This window comes from Xenopus tropicalis, chromosome 3, assembly GCF_000004195.4.
Source record: "Xenopus tropicalis strain Nigerian chromosome 3, UCB_Xtro_10.0, whole genome shotgun sequence".
Classification (NCBI taxonomy): Eukaryota; Metazoa; Chordata; class Amphibia; order Anura; family Pipidae; genus Xenopus; species Xenopus tropicalis.
Genome location: NC_030679.2, coordinates 92,002,188 through 92,024,361, shown reverse-complemented (window position 1 = coordinate 92,024,361; position 22,174 = coordinate 92,002,188). Strand labels below are relative to the sequence as shown.

Here is a 22,174-nt window from a genome sequence, read left to right as displayed (position 1 = left end):
TTTGAAAAACTGCTGTAATTCAGCTGTAATGTTAGCTTAAACTTTAAACATGACTATGGGATTCTAGGGAAATCATTAGGAGTATAGATAAAATTGTCTATCAGTTTATTATCAGTTCAGTTGTGTTTTAAGTGCCCCTTCCCCTTCCTAGATGTATAAAATACATTAGCATATTAAAAACGGCGGAGTCGTGGAGGCGGAGTCGTCGGAGGCGGAAGTATCAGAAACTGAGGAGTCGGAGTCGGAGAATTTATCTACCGACTCCACAGCCCTGATGGCCTAAAAGGCTGTTCTGCAGGAAAGATGCTCCTACTCCTAGCCCAGCATTAAAAAGCCAGACTGAAGTTTGCAGATGAGCACCATTAAAATTTGTAGACTGAACTGAAAAAGTTTGTCAGAACAAGAAGGCCCACATGATCCACTTTCCTTTTCCTGGATTAAAAACACAGGCAGAGGAAAGCAGACAGTCCACTTTGAGTACCCCTGCCCTAAGGCTGGTGGCACATGGGTAGATTAGTCACCAGCGATAAATGTTTGCTACAGTGGGCTACTAATCTTCCTGAATCTCCTTGCCGCCAACAAGAATGTGAATCACCGGTGGGATGTCATATGTGTCGCTTAAGTTTTCCTTGGGAGGCAACTTTGGTCTACATCAGAAATCCGAAGTGATGTGTATGCAGTCCCACTGGTGATTTTTGGGGAGATGTGTCACCCGCCATAGCAAAAATTTATTGCGGGTGACTAATCTCCCCGTGTGCCACTAGCCGTGGGAGCAGTGTCTGCTCATATTAAGTGGCATTTCAATTGCTTAGCTTATATATACAGGTATGGGACCTGTTATCCAGAATGCTCAGGACCTGGGGTAAGGAAATACCTTAAGTTAAACCCAGTAATATTATTGTGCCTCCTATAAGGATTGATGATATCTTGGTTGGGAAAATTTGAATTATTTTATTAAAATTGAGTCTGTGGGAGATGGCCTTCTTGTAATTTGGAGCTTTCTGGATAACGGGTTTCCAGATAACAGATCCCATACCTGTATATATAAAATACACGTTCTGCATATAAATGCATGCTCAAGTACTTCTTCCCAAATTGTATGATGTTGTTTATTTATATATACATATATGTGTTTGTATGAATCCCCAGCACAACATGTGAAATTTACAAAGTAGTACTTGAGTGAGTATTTATATACATGGTTTATTTATTAGAAGGGTCTGTTTAAAGTTTTAGCATTCAGCCAGCTGTAATGTATGTTATTGTGTACTACTGTGTATGCCTATCACTATCAATAGTTTATTAGTAAGATTTAATCATTTCCCACAACACATACCAGTATAAGAATTTGGGAGACAAATCATGTTAACAGACAATCAAGTGTTATATAATAAGATATAACTGTAGTTCAGCAAAACATAAATACCTTAAATAAGTAAACAAGAGATCTCAAGTTATGGTAACCAATACATATATCAATTAGGTATATAAAGAGCATTAAATAATAGTTAAAATAGTGTTTCTTAGACAAATGACTATATTTGTTTACCAAGTCCTCTCAGGATTTCTGTGTGTGTACGTGTGTAACATAGTTCTAGAAAATTTTAAAACTTCTGCTATACTACCCACCATCCCCCATCCAGATTTTTCTCCCCCCCCCCCCTCATATACACACACACACACACACATATTTCCTCCTACACATATTTTGGGGATGTCCTCAGTCCTCCCCAGGCAATGAGATCTGTCCAACTGCCTGCTTTATCCCTTCCTGCTATCCTTACCAGGTATTAACAGAAGGGTCATAGGTCTGTTCTTAAATTCTTTCTCTCCATCTCTGCCTACAGCCCTGTACACCTGTGAGTATATTAATGCCTACAAGCATGCACAGATAGAATTCCTGCACAAAACCTGCACAATTTGGTAGTAACTACCATAAATAGTACAAGCACATTACCAAAAAAGATGCACTGTGTTGCATCACCTCTTCTTTTAACAACATTCTGTAAATGTTTCGGAACTGAGGAGACCAGTTGCTGTAGTTATGAAAGTAAAACGTTGACCCATTCTTGCATGATATAGGATTTCAGCTCCTCAACAGTTCCGCGTCTTTTTTTTTTTTATTTTTTGTTTCTTCACCAAATGTTTTCAGTGGGTGAGTGTACACAGTCCCGGACCCTGTTACTACTGAGCCATGCTGTTGTAATACATGCAGAATGCGGTTTGGCATTCTTGCTAAAATCAGCAGGGCCTTCCCTAAAAAAAAGACATCATCTAGGTGGCAACAACTGTTGCTCCAAAACATTAATGGTGCCTACCCAGATGTGCAAACTCTCCATGCCATCACGGATGCTGGCTTTTGCACTGAGCAGGCTGCATGGTATTTCTCCTCTTTAGCTGGGCACCTAATGATTACAAAACATAAAGATATTGAAATACATGTCTTACCTAGAAACTCTTATACATTGAAACTATCATAATAAGCTCATGTAGAGTTTAAGTCTTTAACCCACCTGCCATTGTGATGTATGTAACGCTTAGGTTAATATAGTGGAATGAAAGCAAAGACACTCTTCAAAGATCTTGGCAAATACATTGCCACCAATAAAGTTTGTTGAAGAGTTACTTTTCAAAAATGTAACAAAGTGAAGGAACCATAACAGGGTAAAAAGAGTTATAAGGAGCATGAAGAGCCCTTCACAATGCAAGAAGTGAAGTAAAGCATCTTTAAAGGAGAACTAAACCCTAAAAATGAATACGGCTAAAATGCCATATTTTATATACCGAACTTCACCACCAGCCTAAAGTTTCAGCTTCTCAATAGAAGGACTTCAAACTTGTCACAGGAGCTCCCCATCTTGGAAACTGTCTGCGACACTCACATGCTTAGTGTGCTCTGAGCAGCTGTTGAGAAGCTAAGCATAGGGGGTATAACATATTATCAAGCAGAAAATGAGGTTGGCCTGTCATATAAGCTGATGCTACAGGTCTCAGCTGCCATGTAGAAATTATCTGTATTAATTACTTGTCAGCCTTATACTGTGACATTTTTATTCTGTATATACGGTATATTGTGCATCGGTCCCTAAGTTCAGGTAATTGACAGCAGCATTTTTGCCCTACTTCTTTAGTTCTCCCCTCAAACAGAAGGTATTCACATGCCTCATCCTACATACTTAGCACTTCCTTAAAACCAAAAATGATTTAGCTTTATCAGAAAGCTCTATATAAATACAACCATAAGCACTCACAAAAAAGCTGACTGTCACACTGAGGGAAGGCAGTACTCTCCTGTGCACTATACTTTGCAGGAAAACTCCCAGCTCCTGCTGTACTATATGCTATATAGTATATTAGCCTGGCAGCCTATAAAAACAGCATTGCAAGCCAAACACATCTCATTAAACCAGTTAGGAACACACACCATTTTATCAGAGATACATGCTTATAAAGATCACTTATGCTGCCTCAAGGCATCTCTGATTCTCTTCAGTTGTATCTTGATATCTACCATACATTTCTGAAGATCACTTATTCTTTCAATTATCGCATGTCTTTTGCATTGTGCCTCAAAGAGGTTGAGATTGGGCAACAGAAAGAAGCCCTTGCTAGTGATTGGGAGACTCAGTGGGCACAGTAGGCCAGAGGAAAGGTGCCATATAGAAAAGCCAGGAAGGGGAGAAAGTAATAAGAGATCTTCAGTGTGGAGCCCTAAGAGGTACATTTACTTGTCAGTGAATCCTACTGGAGAAAGGGAGTAATGTAACTGCATTATTATTCAGCAGGAGGAACACCTTGGAATATGAAAGCTCTGTATTTATTTTAAATGAGTTCTTAGCTATAAATACATTCCTGTTAGAGTTTATATATAATGAAATGCACAATGTTTGCCCAGGTGCAGTAACCCATAGCAACCAAGAAGATGTTTGCTTTTAAACAGGTGACCAGTAAATGCGACCTGCTGATTGGTTGCTATAGATGATTAGACATGTTGTAAACTTTGCACCTTTTATTACATAACCCCATAAATGATCTATAAATATGGATCTAGTTCATCCCCTGGTGCAGGGTCGGACTGGGGGGTGCAGGGCCCACCGGGGCTCCCCTAACCCTGGCCCTGCAGGTGCCCCAGCCGCGTCCCCTAACCCCCCCTGCAGGGCCCCCCGCCTGACGTCCTCCCCAAGCGCGTATAAATTGAACGCGTCGGGGAGGAACAGTCAGTAGGGGGAGCGCCGGCAAAGGTCGGACTGGGCCACTGGGGCCCACTAGGGCCGGGGCCCACCGGGATTTGTCCCGGCGGCCCAGTCCGACCCTGCCCTGGTGTTAGCAAGTATGACAAGGGTCATGTAATAAGAACAAAACTGAAGGGTAGAGAAAGTGAAAAAATACAGGGTTACTGAAATTAACCCTGTATTTAAAAGAAAAAAAAAACTCTTAGTACAGAGTTGATCCAGGTTCTGGGCTGATTGCTATTTTTAAGTCATTAAGGAATTTTTCCCCTTCTGAAGCAAATTGGAGAGGCTTCAGATGGGGTTTTTCACATGGATCAACTAGTAGTTAGACAGGTTCCCTTACACAAAAAGTTTTAACTAGATGGACATCTAGTCCTATTTCCGCCTAATCTACTGTATCACTGTCATTTGTGGCCTTTCTACTATTAAAACTGTTTTGAAGTAACATAAAATCTAGTGGAACTTGACTGTGTTAGTATTGCCTGTAAGATTTTAAATCTCTGTTGCACAAATATTTTAGATTCAAAAATTGTAAATTAAAAATTTCCTAAGCAATAACCCCACACCCCTCAGACTTTGGGGGTCTTCTTTTAACAAAAGGGTCACCTTTTTAAAGAAAAAAAACCATGTCAAATATTTGGTACACTGATCGGGAAACCAGACAGTAACTGTTTAAAATTGCATTGTTAAGATAATTACAAGTATACGGATACTACACTATAAGGTTGTCTTAAATTTCTATTTAAAGAATAAAACAATAAATAAGTGAGTGCATAGTCACTTTGTGCATAGAACATTCCTTTTCGCTATAATTTTTTCATACAAATGAGATGAAACCGCTGTGCTCCTTGCCGAGGTTCTCTTCATTGACTTGAAGAGAACATCACCATCTGCTTGTCAATAAAAGAGCTGTTAATCTGATGTCTGCAGAGTGGTTCTGCCAAGGCAAGCATTATTGCAATCTCCAGTCCAAAGTATAAATGAAATTTTCCAACAAGGGATTATTATTTGTGTGCATACCCCATTGATTATTTATGTTAAAAACGTGCAACACTAACTGCCAAACATACAGACACACACGATTCCTCAGATTTGGCTCACATAGACAAGTTCCCAACTCCCCCTGCCCCTTAGGCAAACCATTCAGCCGCTCCCTCACCTTGTTCCAGTTTGAAGTAATGGATTCTGTGACCTCTGCTTTCGAGAGAATCTGTGTATTGTACACCATGTTTTTTCTAGCCTATGTTTCTTTGTGCAAGCTGAGACTATGCCTCCACTGGCCCTTGTGCAACAGAGTGTAATGCAGGAGGTAAACCCACTCATGGCCTGCCTCCTCATAGCTAAGTTACTAAACTGGCTGAGAACAGTCCTTCTACTCACTGCAAAGGTGGCCATACATAAAATTATGAAAACTGCTCACTTAGACCCTTCAGAACAAGTCATCAGCTTATTGGCCTATGTATGAGGCCTTTGGGAGTGCTTGCACGACCAATATCTCGCCAAAAGTCGTCTAGAAATCTATCTGGCTGTTTTTAAGGGACCTTATAAGCACTTGTGTTTTATCCTTGCCAGATGCATTTCAACATGTGAGCAGTGCACAGCTTCTCTGAAAAGCAGAGAGACTTCAGGTCCCAGAGTCCATCACTTAAAGAACAAGGTGATGGAGGGCTTGCTAGACTCTGATAGCTTATGGTGGGGAATGGAAATGAGTCAAAGGCAGATAATTGTGGTTTTATCTCTTGTATGGTTGCCTCAATGTTAATTATAGGGGAAAAAAATATAGGAATGTAAGTATGTTTTTCCCAGAAAAACTGGCAACACTACTCTCAAACTAAGCAGTTTGAGTATGTATTTCTCTGGCTTTTTTTTTTGCTTTAAATTGGAAAATAGTCTTTCTCTTCTGTGTAAAGTACCAAATAAAATGTGGAAAGGGTGAGTTAAACAAAAATGAAAAATCTTACAGCTTTAGTAGAAACGGGCTCGTGTTTGTGGCATGGAGCAGTATAGCTATATTAGGAAAGAATTTGGATTCTTCATCAGTTCCCCTCACACAGACAAACATGCAAGATTAATGCACTGAAGCTGTAATGTTTATTTTTAACTATAAACTGAATCTGAGAGTAGCCTTTGAAACCTATCATAAATCACCACTTGATAATGTGGTGAACTCAGGACAGTTTGGGTGCAAACTCAAGTCAGTCATTTGTCCCTTATCTGAAACTTCTAATACAAAAGTATGTTTCTCTGTAGTATATACATCTGCAGATTCTGCTAGATAATTATCTTATGTAAATCTTCTGCAAACAGATTCAGTTTGAAGGAGACTGCACAAACTACAAGTACAGTTATAATGCAGTAGTTGATTTAGTTATAAAGAGAGTGGCTTTCCAAGTGACAGCCCTAGGTAGCAAGTTCAAGCAGGGAAAACAGCTCTTATCTTTTTACCTATCTAGGTACTTTCTTTTCAGTTATTTTTTATGTTGTACATTTTCAAGATTTCTTTTTAAACTGTGTAGAAAATTCAATATGGTAAATGCATATAACAATAACCAAAACAAATTGTAGTTGAAGCAGGCTGTCATTAGGCTGAGAAAACAAAACAAACCCATCAGATAGGCAGCAGGAACATTAGAAGTGGCCAAATAATCAATTTGGTAATTCGGTACGTTCTTAAAAAGTAGGAAGGCACTGGTAAACTCCAAAATACCTAGACTACCACAAAAGAAAGCTATATTGTATGGTCACAAAATTCTCTCAGAGGTGAAAAGAAACCCCTTCACAACATCTAGCTAAGTCAAGAACACTCTTTAGAAGGTATTCTCTGCACCAGAATGATGGAAAGAGAGTATGGAGAGGGAGAGGAGCGGCTCATTTTCTGAAGCATACAACATCATCTGTAAACATGGTGGAGGAGATAGTGTTATGGCATGGAGATTTTTGGCTGCCAGTGGGTCATGGGGTCACTAGTGTTTATTGATGATATAACTGCTGACAGAAGTAGCAGGATGAATTCTGTAAGTGTATAGGTCTATACTCTCTGCTCAGATTCAGCCAGATGCGTCAGAACTGATTGAATTGCACTTTGTAGTACAACTACCTAAAACCTACGTCAGTCATGTTACATCAACCCAACTAAACAGGCCTATCACTTGCTAAAGAAAAAAGGCCAATGAACAAGGGGAAACAAAAGACAGCGGCATTTGATGATGTCTATGGGTTTCAGGCAGTTATGGACTGCAAAGCAGTTAAGAGAAAGTATTTAAAATTATCATTGTATTTATTATTACATTAGTTTGTACAATTACTTTTGAGTCCCTGAAATAGTGAAACTATATGAAAATAGCTGTAATTTCTGAATAGGATATATGATATATGTTAAACTCTTTGAATTAAAACTGTACTTTAATCACAACCTAATCGCTTCATTTCAAATCCATTGTGGTAGGTACACAAATATTGAGTATAATTTGGCTCTGTATGCTAACTGTATATATGTTCATATATGTATATACATTTATATATGTATGAATACTCTACTTAAAACTTAACATTGAAATATATTTATAATTCTTACTGTAACACAAAGATTTTTCACCTGGGGTTGAGGCTCTCTCTTGCTGTGCAAAATCCTTTTAGTCCCCGCGTTATATTAGTAAGAGGTTACATATTATTTGAAACATGACTGCAACATGATTGCATAGCTGGCCATACACGGACAAATATTGGCTACTGACTCTGGCCAGTTTGCACTGGCGGGAAATTATCATCAGATGGTTCTGGCATTGGCCAAGGATGCAGTCTTCTCCCTAGGAGTCTGCAGAGACACCTGTGTGATCTCATTATTGAAAGCATAATATATCACACCACCTGTAATTTGTAAAAGAAATGATACACATTCATTCTAAATTTCAACCTAAGTAACTTTTAGGCTGGGCCCTGTCTTGGACCTTCTGTCCTCCTATGTAAGAACCTCTGCTGTAAATTAATGTTTAACTAGACTTTCTCCAATTCCAAGTAACTGTAGGTTTATTTTTCAAGACAAGTTATACAGGTTATATGCAAGAAAATATTAACAGTATTTCTTGTCCTTGTGACTTGTAAATGTTTACTATTTGTTATTGTTTTATTAATTTTTGAATTTATTTCTAAATGTGTGTAATGTGAAAATATTGAAGAAATGCACTAACGTTCTGTATTTTCTTCAAAAGGTGTCCCCCATCTAACAAGGGACTGCCTGCGCTCCTTCTGATGGGACACGGAGTGCCGCCATGTCCGAGGTGGGGGGTGGCGGCGGGCGGCGCCGCCTGCTGGACGAAGAGTTCACGCTGCAGGTATATCCTGGCAGCATTGCACAAGAGGTCATTTACTGGCCGGTTCCCGCCCGCCGGCACACAACAGCTGCAGATGTCATCGACACCCTTATTACAGCACTGCGTTTGGACCGGGCTAAATGCTATGTGTTGGCGGAGGTCAAAGAGTTTGGGGGAGAAGAATGGATTCTTAACCCTTCTGACTGTCCTGTTCAGCGCATGATGCTGTGGCCTAGGCTGGCATTAGAGGCCAGAGGATCTGGGGAAGACTACCGATTCCTTTTGAGAGAGAAGAACATGGATGGCTCCATCCACTATGGGAGCCTTCAGTCTTGGTTGCGAGTGACAGAGGAGCGCAGGCACATGGTGGAAAGAGGTTTTCTTCCCCAGCAGCAGGGACCAGAGTGTGAGGATCTTTGTGGTCTACCAGATCTTAGTGAGAGGGCATTGCTTGAAACACTCCGAACACGTTTCCGCCAGGAAAAAATATATACTTATGTGGGGACCATCTTGGTGGCTGTGAACCCATTCCGCTTTCTGCCCATATACAACCCCAAGTATGTGAAAATGTATGACAACAGAAGGCTGGGGGATCGAGAACCTCACATCTATGCAGTAGCTGATGCTGCTTACCATGCTATGCTCCGCCGACAGCGTAACCAGTGCATTGTTATATCTGGGGAGACTGGCTCTGGCAAGACCCAAAGTACCAATTTTCTTATTCACCATTTGACTGCACTAAGCCAGAAAGGATATGCAAGTGGAGTGGAGCAGATCATACTTGGGGCTGGGCCAGTGTTAGAGGTAAGTGTTTAATGTTTTAGAGGGAGGGATTGAAGGGTTGTTATGTATGCAAAGTGAAGATGCGAGCAAACAGAAACATTTCTATTAAATGTAAAATTCAATTTTCAGATTTTAGAGGCATTGTATGTAACTGATTTTCATCTTAAAGCATTAAGTAAAACTATGTTAGGTTTTGAAGTCTTGTAAAGGGATGATGGAGAATACAAAATGCTTAGATATTTTTATTTTGGCAATCACACAAAATTACAATCTGTGCTAGTGTATTATCGTTATTTGCATTAAACGTCATGTTCCTGTTTCAAAATATGAATTTCTATTAACAGTTTAAATACTGTGCTACCATACAAATTAAAAGCTAATCCCTCATATGGGCATCTTATTCATTACCGTATATACTCGAGTATAAGCCGATCCGAATATAAGCCGAGGTACCTAATTTTACCTAAGGAAACGGGAAAAACTTATTGACTCGAGTATAAGCCTAGGCTGGGAAATGCAGCCGCTACTGCTAAGTTTCAATAATCAAAATAAATACCAATAAAATTACATTAATTGAGGCATCAGTGGGGTATATATTATTAAATATTTATTTCAAAGAAAAACAGTAAACTAGCTCTGTAAGTGGAGAAGAGGGTATAATATATAGCCTGGCTTTTGATTTTTAATTTCAAATTAAAGTGGAATGAATAAATGTGGAATGTAGTGAAAATGATTTATTTTTTTCCCAGAGCTCAGTAAATGGCACTATAACTGTAAGCCTATCTAGTAATAATAATTCAGCTATTTAATTATATTCTCCCAGTACCTTGAAACCAGGGCCATCAGAAATCACGGGGCCCCTCACAACAAAATTTTCTGTCCCCAATGGCCCCTCCCTCAAAAAATGACACAGACATTGGTAGCCAGGGCCCCCCCCTAAAACATTGGTAGCCAGGGGTTACGTTTTGCATTGGTGCCAAGGCAGAGACCCCCAAGTGTCCCCATACTATGGGCCACTCACCACTGCAGCATTCTCCAGCTCCCTCCCAGCATCCTCCAGCTCCCTCTTAGCATCCTCCCCAGCATCCTCCCCAACATCCTTCAACTACCCCCAGCGTCCTCCCTAACATCCTTCAGCTCCCCTCAGCTTTCTCCCCAACAACCCCCAGCTCCCCCCAGCATTCACCCCAACGTTCTCCCAACCATCCTCCAGCTCCCCCCAATATCCTCCAGCATTCTCCCCAACATCCCCCAGCTCCCCGCAACATCATCCCCCACCCCTCCCGCTCGCCTGCCTGTCTGCCTGCCTGCCTGCTGCGTCTGCCTGCGTCCCCCATCTCTTCTTAGGTCCCACTTTTCGCAGCTGCAGATCTTTTATTAGGTTGCGCCCCGTGCGTGCTGATGTCACAGGTACGCACGGGGCTCAACCAATAAAATTACCCGCTGACCACCAATGAGCCAAGGGCCTGTAACTCTTTAAAGGGGTCCCCTTTAAATCAACGATCATTTGGGCCCGGGACAATTGTGCCCCCCTGATGGCGGCCAAGCTTGAAACTGCAGGGGCGCCCAGTGGCGTAAAAGACACCCTTAGTGGGGCTGCTGGCATTGGTGGGGCTGCTGGCATTGGTGGGGCTACTGATGCTGGTGGGATGGGAAGTGCTGGCAGGGCAGAAGTGTGCTCGAAGTGGGGCGCGTGACGTCACTTCCACCCAGACGCGCAGAAGAGCGCACTCTTAGGAAGCCTGGTGGGAATGTTAATCGCGATTGCTGGCAGGGGCTTTTACAAGTGAGATCTCTCTGAAAACCTGCTTGTATTTAATCCGACTCGAGTATAAGCCAAGGGTGAATTTTTCTGCGCATTTTTGGTGCTGAAGAACTTGGCTTATACTCGAGTATATACGGTATATCAATTACTGGAAAATAGTTTCCTTGATCAGTGCAATTGGCCTACAGCGTGTTCCTCTTCGCATCTGTGGCTTTATATGAAGCAGGAAATATTCCAAGACCAACAATAAAGTACAGCTAAATTCCTGGTTAAATATTTTTTTCATTTTGATATTTATAGAGTACAGGGCTGCATATTTTAGATGCCCATAAAACTAACCTTTGCGATTGTCTGGTGGGGCCCCCTTCCCAATCAGGAATTCAGAAGAAACCCACTGTTCTGCCTTGGGCTGCAGGATACTCAGCACACAGGCACACTGGTACCCTGCACTCTGGAGTTATGAACCATATAAGTGTTGCTTCCATTACTTGGAGGATGATAGGCGCACTGTAAGATATAGAAAAGTACATTTGGTTAGCATATAGAATTTAATGTTCGAGGAATAAAGCTGAGAGTTATGGCAGAGCAGCTAATGTGTATGACCATAAACACATAATTTCTGCTGGATAACTCTAGCAAGACATATACCCCATTTATACAGTATAAGGGACACAGTTAGGCTAAATTGAGAGCTACTGACTGAATTTTATTTACATGAGTCACACTGATGATGACTGGTCATAGCCTTTGAAAAACTATGTAGCTACTCTGAATCACCCATACATTGACATTCTTTATAAACCTCTGCTTGAGCCCTCTACAAATTTTTAACTTTTTTTTACAGGCTAAAGCTGGCCATACACGCACTGACAATATCGTACGAGGCCAGTTAAAAGATTTTGATCGGGCACCATAGAAGGCGCCTGACCAAAATCTGCCTTCAGCTCTGAATTGGCAGAAGGAGGTAGAAATCCTATTGTTTCTACCTCCTTATCTGCTGTTTTAGCCCTGAAGGTTAGTGGTTGATTGAACTATCTTCGAAATCCAAAAAATCGCCACGTGTGTGGCCACCTTTAGCCAGAGATCTTTACTCAAGATGGCCATACGCACACCAATATTATATGAAACGATAATCCGTGGTAATCTGATATTGGCAAAAGCCTTGGATATCAGTTGTCTTGTTGAATGGGCAGGAGGAAAATTTTGAAGGTGCCTGAACATCTTAAACATTAATGCTGAATCGTCAGATAGGAGTAGAATTGCTTTGCTTTTACCTGCATATCTGACGATTCAGCTCTAAATGTTAGTATAGTGGACAAGCAATCTTTCCTGCGACCAGTTGTGGGAAAGATTGTAATTGTAGTGTGTATGGCCATCTTTACAGAAAATGAGACATCAGATTGGGAACTATGGTAGAAGCTTAACCAAATGTTACCTAATTCCATGTCAATTACACAGTATATTTCAAAATGCTAATTAACTGTGTTGGAGAGGCAGCTTGAAATTAGGCATTCTTCTACACGTATTTTGGGAGTGGTCTAAGACTAAACCATAGTGGGATAAATACTTCAACTTTTCTCTTAATTAGCAGGAATCAGGAACCTAGCAGACCTTGCATATATATGTATATTACTTCGCTATATGTCACCAACATCAAGTTCTCACAAATTCATCTTTTCTGCATCTTTTGAATGCAGCTAAATTATTGATTCCCAAATAATGGAAACATATACCTTATTAAAAAATGACTATTAGAGGAACAACACTGATTAGGGACTCAATCGATTACCTGGCTACTCCTTTTAATGGGGAATATGACATTAAGAATTTATTTGGTATAAGATAACATTATCCAAATATAAGCCAAAAATGCTATTGAAAGGAGGTAAAATTGCAAGCATAACCTCAAATATATCTCTGATGTTGTTTTGTGTTTCTATTGATCAGCTTCATGTATTATGTTATATTATATTATATTATATTATGTATGTATGTTATTACCTGGACTGGCTTTTATATGTATGGGGCTTGGTTATAACCAGACAGAAGGAATGTGATTAAAAAGATTGTAATATTTTATATTGATGGCAAAGAAATGTGTTTCCTAGTCTTTGCTCATTTGGCATGCATTGGTTCCCTACAGTTTTCTCCTTTGATCTCTATGCATTAGGCTTTTGGAAATGCCAAAACATATCAGAACAATAATTCCAGCCGTTTTGGAAAATTCATCCAGGTCAACTATCACGAGACAGGAACTGTGCGTGGGTGAGTGGTATATACTTTGTGCATGGTAAATATTGTTTGTTGCATTCTGCTGCCACTGCATACAACTATTTCAATCCCTGTCAGTGCACATTGATCTTTAGGCTACTGCCACATGGGGTGGTTTCTTGGCCTGAGTATAGGCACAGGCCAAGAAATTGTCCCTCCACTCCGATCTGCAGAATGGTGTGTCTGCTCCCAGAGACGCTGTGTTGGCCTGGGTGCAGACACACAGAGCACATTTCTAGAAACAAAACCCTTGTAGCAGTAAGCTTATATGTTTTCTTGTATTAGTGACTTCCATGCTGTTGTTTTTTTTTCAAGTCATCTTAATTGTCTAAAAATGATTTCCTTTTTCTCTGTAAAAATAAAATAATAAAAACATAGCAACCAATAAGATGTTTGCTTTTAAACAGGTGACCAGTAAAGTCTACCTACTGATTGGTTGCTATGGGTTACTGCTCCGGCCAAACTTAGTGCCTTTTATTACATGACCCCATTAAAGTATGGAGATCTAAATTTAGAAATACCACTTTATGGAAAAACCCAGGTCCTGGGTATTCTGGATAACAGGTCCCAAAAACTGTACTTCATTATAATGGATTTATCACTTATATCATGTTCTACAGCACATGGCTTTCTGTGGTGTAAGGTAATAAAAGTTTGTTAGGTTGTGTGTGCTGGGTTTACTATGTATAGCAAGCAATGATCAGGTATAGCATTTACTGGTAATTTGTTGCTATGTATTACTGCACCTGCAAAAACTTGTATCTTTTATTAAATATGGTTGTAGGTAGTGCTACATTGCATGTCCCATAATCACAATGTAGCCTTTTGTTGTTAGGGGGTGCATTATGGGAGAACTAACTATATATAAAATTTGTCTCCGTAGAGCGTACGTAGAAAAATATCTTTTGGAAAAGTCCAGGCTGGTTTATCAGGAGCAGCAGGAAAGGTGAGTATGATTTTTGGCAATACTACTTAAAATGAGATATTATGGCCACATTAGTGATTTATTACCTTTTACATTTTTGACAGGAATTATCATGTCTTCTATTATCTTCTTGCTGGGGCGAGTGAAGAGGAGAAGGCAGAATTCCATTTGGAGCATCCAGAGAGCTATCACTACTTGAACCAGGTAAGAGAGGGCTGGAGAGCTTGGTGAGAAGCTTGTAGAAACTATGGGGGCCATTTACAGTTTTTTTTTCCAATTTGGATTTTTTTAGTGCCAAAGTAAAATTTTTCAAAATTTTCTATGCATTGGAATGGCTAAAAATCAGAATCTTTAAATTTGCCAGCTAAAACCCTGCCAAGATCATGTAGAAGTCAAATGGCAGGTGTCCCTTTAAAGTGGTTAGTCATGGAAAAAAATCATACTGTTGACAATCTTCAATATGTTACCTGGGTGGTAACATACTGAAGCTTTCACGGTGATCACGGAGCACCACCCTCCATAAGATGTCAAGTGATTTGTAGAAGAGGAATAGTGTCACAAACTTCCAGCAGATTCCAGACATTGGAAGAGGTTCGGTACATTTAAGCTTAACATTGCCCAATTAACATACTCTATATGAGCAATTCTTTTATTTTGCTAGTATTATTTATAGCCCCCTAGATAGCCATAGACGTATAGCAAAGATATGTGGGAAATGCAATGCACCTCAGCATTAGCTTAAGGGATGTTTTAAATGTAATTTTGCTCACTGCCATTGCAGTATGAAGTAATGCTAGGGTCATTTACTAAAAAACTGTGCATCCGATACATGCCCTTTATGTTTCTTTGTTTACAGAGAACGCGAAAGCCACAAAGACAGGTCTGGGGAGAAAGTTATGGTGAAGATGAAACAGTGAGTGTTACTTGAGGGGTAACTGATATATTTTCTCTGGGCATGGTATTTCTCATTGAACACTGCTTTCACTGAAAAAGTTTCTGTCTGAGTAGGTGATTTATTAGTTTTTGTTCTTATGGGGCAGTGCCAGGTGCATGTTCAGCAATATTTATGTTTCTTTATAAAACATTGTGCTGTCTATAATTCAGTGCTGTTGTGCATTGTGAAATTCTGCTTTTATTACAGGACTCCTTGGGAGGAGAGGGTGAGGATCTTAGACATGACTTTGAACGACTGCAGCTGGCAATGGAGATGGTTGGTTTCATGCCAGCAACACGAAGACAGTGAGTATGCGAGTGGCAGCCTGAGAGAGCTTGTGAGAAAACTGGAGAGTTTCTGTAGCCTGACAGTGTTCCCATTTACATTAAAGAAAGGCACATTCCTCATTTTAAAACAACCTAGACTATGTTGGGTGCTTTGGGAACCATTCTGTAACAACTGTTCAGTGGCACATAGTTTTTTGTATTAGTCCAGCTTATGCTGACAGTTGTGTTTGAAATAGTCTTAAATTGTGTTTGAAATAGTCTTTGCCACCACCATTTCAAGTCTTGAATAATTCTTTTGCACTAAATGAGCATACTTGTCTTATACACCTTTTTTTTTTATCCAAGTAAGTTTTTTCGTATAACTCAGATGATACAGACAGTATGACAGTAGAACAAGGCAAATGCTTAAAAGGAAGAACATATGCGTAAATTTAGTCTGAAGGCTACCCCAGCCTTTATCATTATCCATCTGTGTGTGGTAGAGCGCATTCGGTTCATTCAATTTAGTATATCATCTATGCACTGCCGTTAAACAGTTGAACTAATAAGGATTTGCTTAGAATAAAATGTTGTGGTGGTTTTGATGTCTCTGGCTGGTGCTGTTTTTTAACCATGGGTACCATGAGAGGCTCTGTCCTCGATATCCTGTTCAGGGGGAAGGAGGGACATGCAGACATAGTAAGAGATAACTAGGGTCTCACATACTGCTAAGGGTTTCTCACAAGCTGTTTAGAATCAATGAATGCTAACCAGGGGGACCAGACCCTTTTTGTATTCTGCAGCTTATTAGCCTCTATTTGACCTGTTATAATTACCATAGACCATTTTAGAATTATCAGCTCTAGCTGAGATCTCACATTCCAAACAAGCGGATCTTCTCCTGATATTAAAATGGGAAACCAATGCATTCCCTGATCCAACAGGAAAATCAAACCTGCCCGATCAAGATCTTGCCAATTTTAGACCAGATGTCAGTTGGTTAGGCCTGTCTAAAAGTAAAGCAGTAAGAGCAGCGCTTTTGATATTAAGTCAGCTCAACCAAGTGCATACAAAGCTTGTACGTTACCATATTACTACATTATTGCCTCATTCTGTTTATATTTCTCTCTCCACTCACAGGATTGTCTCATTACTTTCTGCTATTCTGCATCTTGGAAACATCCAGTACAAAAGAAAGACGTATCGTGATGAGTCAATTGATATCTCAAACCCTGAGACCCTCAACATTGTGTCTGAGCTTCTAAAGGTAAATCCAAATATAATATGTTGCTACAGCTGTAATGAAATGGCATAATCCTGACTCAGCGGGCAAACTTGTTTGATGGTCCAAAGAACAGCTGGCAAGTGTTTGGTTGTGTATCAATTGTCAAAGTCAAGCTGCATTCATATAGAAGTGTAAAGAGCTGTAAGAAAACTGCAGCAAAACCCTGTGTTTAATTCTCCAAATGTACAGGGCTCATTTACTAAAGGGTGTAGGGTGCAAGGTGCATAGTGCAACCTGCTTTTACCCACAATGTACTGTACTCCCTTTTTTTTGAGTCCATGTTGTAAAGGACAAGAACTACAATAAAAGAGCTGGCCGCTGGTCCTATATATATCAATGCCAAATGGGAAAGTTCTGCTTGCAGCTACAAATTTAGTGTTATTGTATATCCTCTGCCTTAATACATATCACAATATCATTATATTACATACAGGTATGTCATCTGGATAACTATTATCCAGAAAGCTCGGAATTACAGGAAGGCCATCTTTTATAGACTCCATTTTAAAAAATTATTATTTTTGAATATGATCTTTTTCTCTATAATAATAAATCAGTAGCTTTAACTTGATCCCAACTAATATATCATTAATCTTTATTAAAGGCAAAACAATCGTATTGGTTAATAAATGTTTACATGATTTTCAGTAGACTTAAGGTCCAAATTACAGATAGACCCCTTATCCGGGGTCACTGAATTCTACATACATTTTGAGAGAAAAATCACCTTTAAAGTAACTTTCACTATGCTGGAGGGCAAGTATGATTCACTGCTATTTTTGTGTTTCTTATTATTATTGCATTCCTATTGTCCTATCTCTCTCAGCCTTGCAATTATTACTGCCTACAATACACCATGAACTATAAGTGAAATGAACTGCCTTTTAATATCGATATATTTTACTCTTTATCTATACACTTTTTAACTATTTGTTTGCTGTAGGTTGCAGTATTTGTTTATTTTTGTTACAAAGCTATGTACACTTTTGATAAATAAGTACAATATGCATTTTGTTTGGTACTTCTACTTAAACAATGTTGACCATGGCCAAAGGGATACATTATTATTTTTATTATCTGTTATTTATATAGTGCAGACACATTTACATCGCACAGAGATTATACATCATTCCCATTAGTCCTTGCCCCAGAGGAGCTTGCAGTCTAAGTTCCTATTACATTAACATGCACTATAGGCAATTTTATCAGGAAGGTGGGAAAAAAACAGATTACCCAGAGGAAACCCATGCAGACACACGGAGAACATACAAACACTTTTGAGATAGTGCTCTGGCCTACAACAAACTCAGAACCCCAGCATTGTAAAGCAGAAGTGCTAACCAGTGAGCCACTATAAAACTGAAATGTTCACCACAGACACAACTGCGCTAATCTTTATCATGGAAAGATAAAACAAAAATAGGTTACATTGCAAGACAACTGCATTCCCATAAAGTTCCTAACTCTAATGGGTTTTACAAACATAATTTTAGCACTAATTACCAACCATTCACTTACATGAACTAACAATAAAATGAGCCATAAAATGTGATTGCACATAATAAACATTGTGGTGTTTGTATAGCCTATACAAACAGAAAAGCTGCTTAGAATAGGACATTCTATAACATTCTAGAAGTTAAATTAACCACCCCCAGTAATTCTAGTTACTAATCTGCTTCCATAGGCTGGAGCTGCTTCCCAAAAAATGCACCAGCTGGGGGTACTGTTTTCTGAGTACCATGCTGCCATCTTTTTTTTTTTTTTTTGGTTTTCCGGGTGCCCATCTTTGAGCTTGGATGTGTTATGCAGTACAGAGATTTTTCCTGAGATTTCTGTACTTTGCATGCACCCTCCTAGAACTGGCGCCAAGGGCACCTGGAAGAAAGAAAGAACATGGCAATGTGGCTCTTATCAAATGATACCCTGGGCTGATGCAATTTTTTTTAACAAGATGAGCGCCAGCCCAGGGTTGTAGGTAAGTGACTAAAATCACTGGGGGTTGCATAATAACTTTTTTTTTTATTTTAACTTTCCTTCCCCTTTATTGGTGAACTACCTCTTTAAGACTTTAAACTACAGGACAGGGACCACCTTGCTATGGTGTATCCTAGTATAAACTTGAATATAATATAAAGGATTGTAAATATTTATGTTCTATTATCGTATTACTCCCCGTTTATTCAGTTGATGTATTGTTTTAAAGTCCTGGGCTGTGTATACAAGTGGTGCTATATTAAAACAAATAGATGCCATACAGTAAGAGGCCATAGTTTGATACATTCCTGTGGATGAAGTAAGCATGAATATTCTTGATAGACCATGAACGCTTTATGTCCATTGTTATTGCTATTCGTTTAATTTTCACCTCTGCTGAGTCAGACTTTAATTCCCACTCATCTAATGCAGAGAAGGAATGCTTTATGGGAACAAGTTTTCAGTCATCATTTAATGGCCTGCTGTTATCAGAAAGCAATCAGGTATAGGGTCGGGCTGCATTTGCAGCAAATATGTTCCCTCCAAACATAAACAGAAAGTGATTAGAAAGTCACCCCTGAGGCTGTATTTCCTGGGAGTCTAACTCTTAATGGCAGCACTAAGTGAGGCTCTAAACCGTTGCTGGCTAAGTGCCTCTTGGCCCCATTAGTATTTGCAGAATTCCATCTGAAGCATCAGGCATACACATGCGCACTAGTGTAATATAAGAAAATGTAACTCTCTTGCACATGTGCCAATCTAATTTGGTGAGTGATGCCTGGAAGAGACAGGTAAGATGGTGAGGAAGAAAGTTCCCAGTTCAGGCAATGTCTAAGACGTTTGGCGTGTATGCCAAAAGAGGATGGAGGTTATGCTTTTATTTTATTTTTTTTGAGGCATAAAAGTTTTGTGAGAGTTTTGGCGCCATATTATTACCTTTTTTTTTTTTGTTTTTTTGACACTGTGTGGAATTTCAAAGGTGACCATGATGTATATAAACACAAAAGTGGTTGCTCACAGTAAGAGGTCACACCTTTTAACCTTAAGGGCTCTGGCACATGAGGAGATTTGTCGCCTGCGTTTTTTCCCCCTGGCGCTTTGGCGACAAGTCGCCACGACAATACCCACGAAGAGATTTCATGCGAGTTGAGCTCCAGGCGATCTGCTACCCATGGTACCACTCAACAGTTACCCCTCCCACATGTTTACTCAAGTCGCTCAGAAAAGGGTCTGTGTGAGATTTGAAACCGCAGGCAATTTGAAGAAGCCTCGTATGTTTTGACGCTGGCGATTTCCATTGATTTAGCATTGGCGTCTTGTCGCTCGTCTTGTCGCCAAATCGCTCTTTTAAAAATCGCCGGCGACAAATCTCCTCGTGTGCCAGAGCCCTAACTGTTTTTCCAGAGAGGTCACAAATGCTTGGGGAAGTAAACTCAAATGTAACTATCATCTTTTTGATATGCGGTAAACATTTTCAATGTTAAAAGCAGTATCTATCTGTCCTAAGCTATTCTCCAAACTGCCAGACCTGATTACATGTGCCACTGAAACAATTAAAACTCCATTTCCCACAATGCCTTGCAGGGTCTTGTGTCTTTTCATTACCAGGTCTGTTCCATTTGTTTCATACTAAATGGTATACCTCACTGTGGTCCCTTCTAACATAACTTTATTGCTTCCTAAAAGTAAATTATATAATTTGTGCCATAATCCCTTTCGTTTGATTTTGGCAATTCTGTGGAATGCTTTCTCCATCACAGGTGCGGGAGGAGATGCTGTTGGACGCATTGATAACAAGAAAAACTGTCACAGTTGGAGAAAAACTAATCCTGCCATACCGCTTGCCAGAGGTAAGCATTAAAAAAAGAATAGGTTTGGGCTGAAGGGGCAATATATTCTGTATAAGTGGTATATGAAAAGTATACCTTCCATCTGCAGGGTATGTAACTCTGTTAAAAATACTTGTTGCCTGCTTAGCCTAATTCCACAATGGGCTGTTTCTCCAACTGCATGTAAGAGCAGGTGAGAAACAGCAGTCTTCTGTATCTTCACTCAGAGTCACTGCATTGGCTAGGGTACAGACAACAGAGAGATTTTGGCGCCAAATCACATGAGCATGCATTTCAGTGCCAAGATTTCTTCTGTGTTTCTGCACCTGGACTGGCCCAGTGGCTCCAGATGAAGACTGCAAATATGAGTCAAGGGACTATTATTGGGCCTGCGGTTTTGCACAGGTCAAGAGTCTGCCCAGTGTTCCAATAACCTTAATTTCACTTGTACTGCCTGCGGCTTGTACTGCCTGTGGTGGGCACAGTGTGTAAAGGATCGCAGTCAGTGATGTTAAGGTAATGGCACACAGCTTGTTTTTCCACCTGCTCTGGAGGAGACTAATGCTGGACGTACATATTAAGATTTTTCTCTCCCTAACCGCAAATTTCAGTACGATCCATCAAATTATCATAAGGTTAGTGGGCACGATCGTACATTTAGCAATTTTTCATCCGACATCCATTAGAAAATTGATTGGGTTTAATATTTTTCGTTGTTAACAATTAAATTTGCCCATTGTCCGGTTGTTTGTTGGACAAAGCAGGTACCGGTAGTTTTCCAAGCTTCAACTAGACAGTATTGCTTAAAATAGTAATTTGTTGATGGGCAAATTGTACTTCTATAAATAATAAATTTCATCGGAAAATGCAGGTGATGGCAGTTTCTGCTAGTTTCTTGCTCGCAGTGACAAATTGTGCCATTACCCATAGATTGTTGTTTTATGTATTATTTCACTTGATAATATGTTGCATCTTGCAGTCTCCTATACATTTTCTTTGTTTCCCTAGGCTATCACTGTCAGAGACTCTTTGGCTAAGTCCCTTTACAGTGCTCTCTTTGACTGGATTGTTTTTCGTATCAACCACGCTCTGCTTAACATCAACAGCAAAGCCATAGATGAAGGGAGCCAGGTAAGTGGATAAGGGGAGGTCAAATGCTAAATTGTAGACTGTGAAATACTTCAAAGCCAGGAACTGGAACACAGTGGTGAGAAGGAAATTTTGCATGGGAGATGATGACTAGTTTTGTTTGAGATGGTAGAGATAGGAAGTTATGGGCAGTCTCCTAGGGTTATAAAGGGTGGTTATTTTCTGCCCTGGGGGGAATACACAAAAGTAGAATGTCAGTTTTTACTCCACTTTACTCCAAAATGTTTTTTTTTTTAAGTAAAAAAATCGAGTAAAGCAAACTTCAACATTTTAACTCCATCTTTCTGAATCTGATAGTAAGGAGATAATAAGTCCAAAAACTAACACCAATTATAAACTGCCACCAGAGCAGAGATAGACAATTTAACTCCAAAGTGTGCAAAAACCATTCAAAACATTGAAAATTTGACATTCTTTTAACCCCTATGTAAATAGTTATGTGCTAAAG

At 39.7% G+C, this 22,174-nt stretch overlaps 1 protein-coding gene across 5 annotated transcripts in view; it reads left to right on the top strand.

Annotated features, from left to right (window-relative positions):
- Nucleotides 1-22,174, top strand: part of myo9a (myosin 9a) — a 76,733-nt gene that overhangs the window by 13,751 nt on the left and 40,808 nt on the right. For all 5 annotated transcript variants that reach the window (XR_001924227.2, XM_031899125.1, XM_002934550.5 and 2 more), the window contains exons 2-10: nucleotides 8,441-9,346; nucleotides 13,261-13,355; nucleotides 14,245-14,307; nucleotides 14,391-14,490; nucleotides 15,143-15,199; nucleotides 15,428-15,525; nucleotides 16,627-16,753; nucleotides 20,509-20,598; nucleotides 21,586-21,708. Coding sequence is in view for 4 of the 5 variants with exons in the window: in XM_031899125.1 (XP_031754985.1) it covers nucleotides 8,501-9,346; nucleotides 13,261-13,355; nucleotides 14,245-14,307; nucleotides 14,391-14,490; nucleotides 15,143-15,199; nucleotides 15,428-15,525; nucleotides 16,627-16,753; nucleotides 20,509-20,598; nucleotides 21,586-21,708 (1,599 nt within the window). In the remaining variant the exon portion in view is untranslated. The remainder of the gene's footprint in view (nucleotides 1-8,440; nucleotides 9,347-13,260; nucleotides 13,356-14,244; nucleotides 14,308-14,390; nucleotides 14,491-15,142; nucleotides 15,200-15,427; nucleotides 15,526-16,626; nucleotides 16,754-20,508; nucleotides 20,599-21,585; nucleotides 21,709-22,174) is intronic.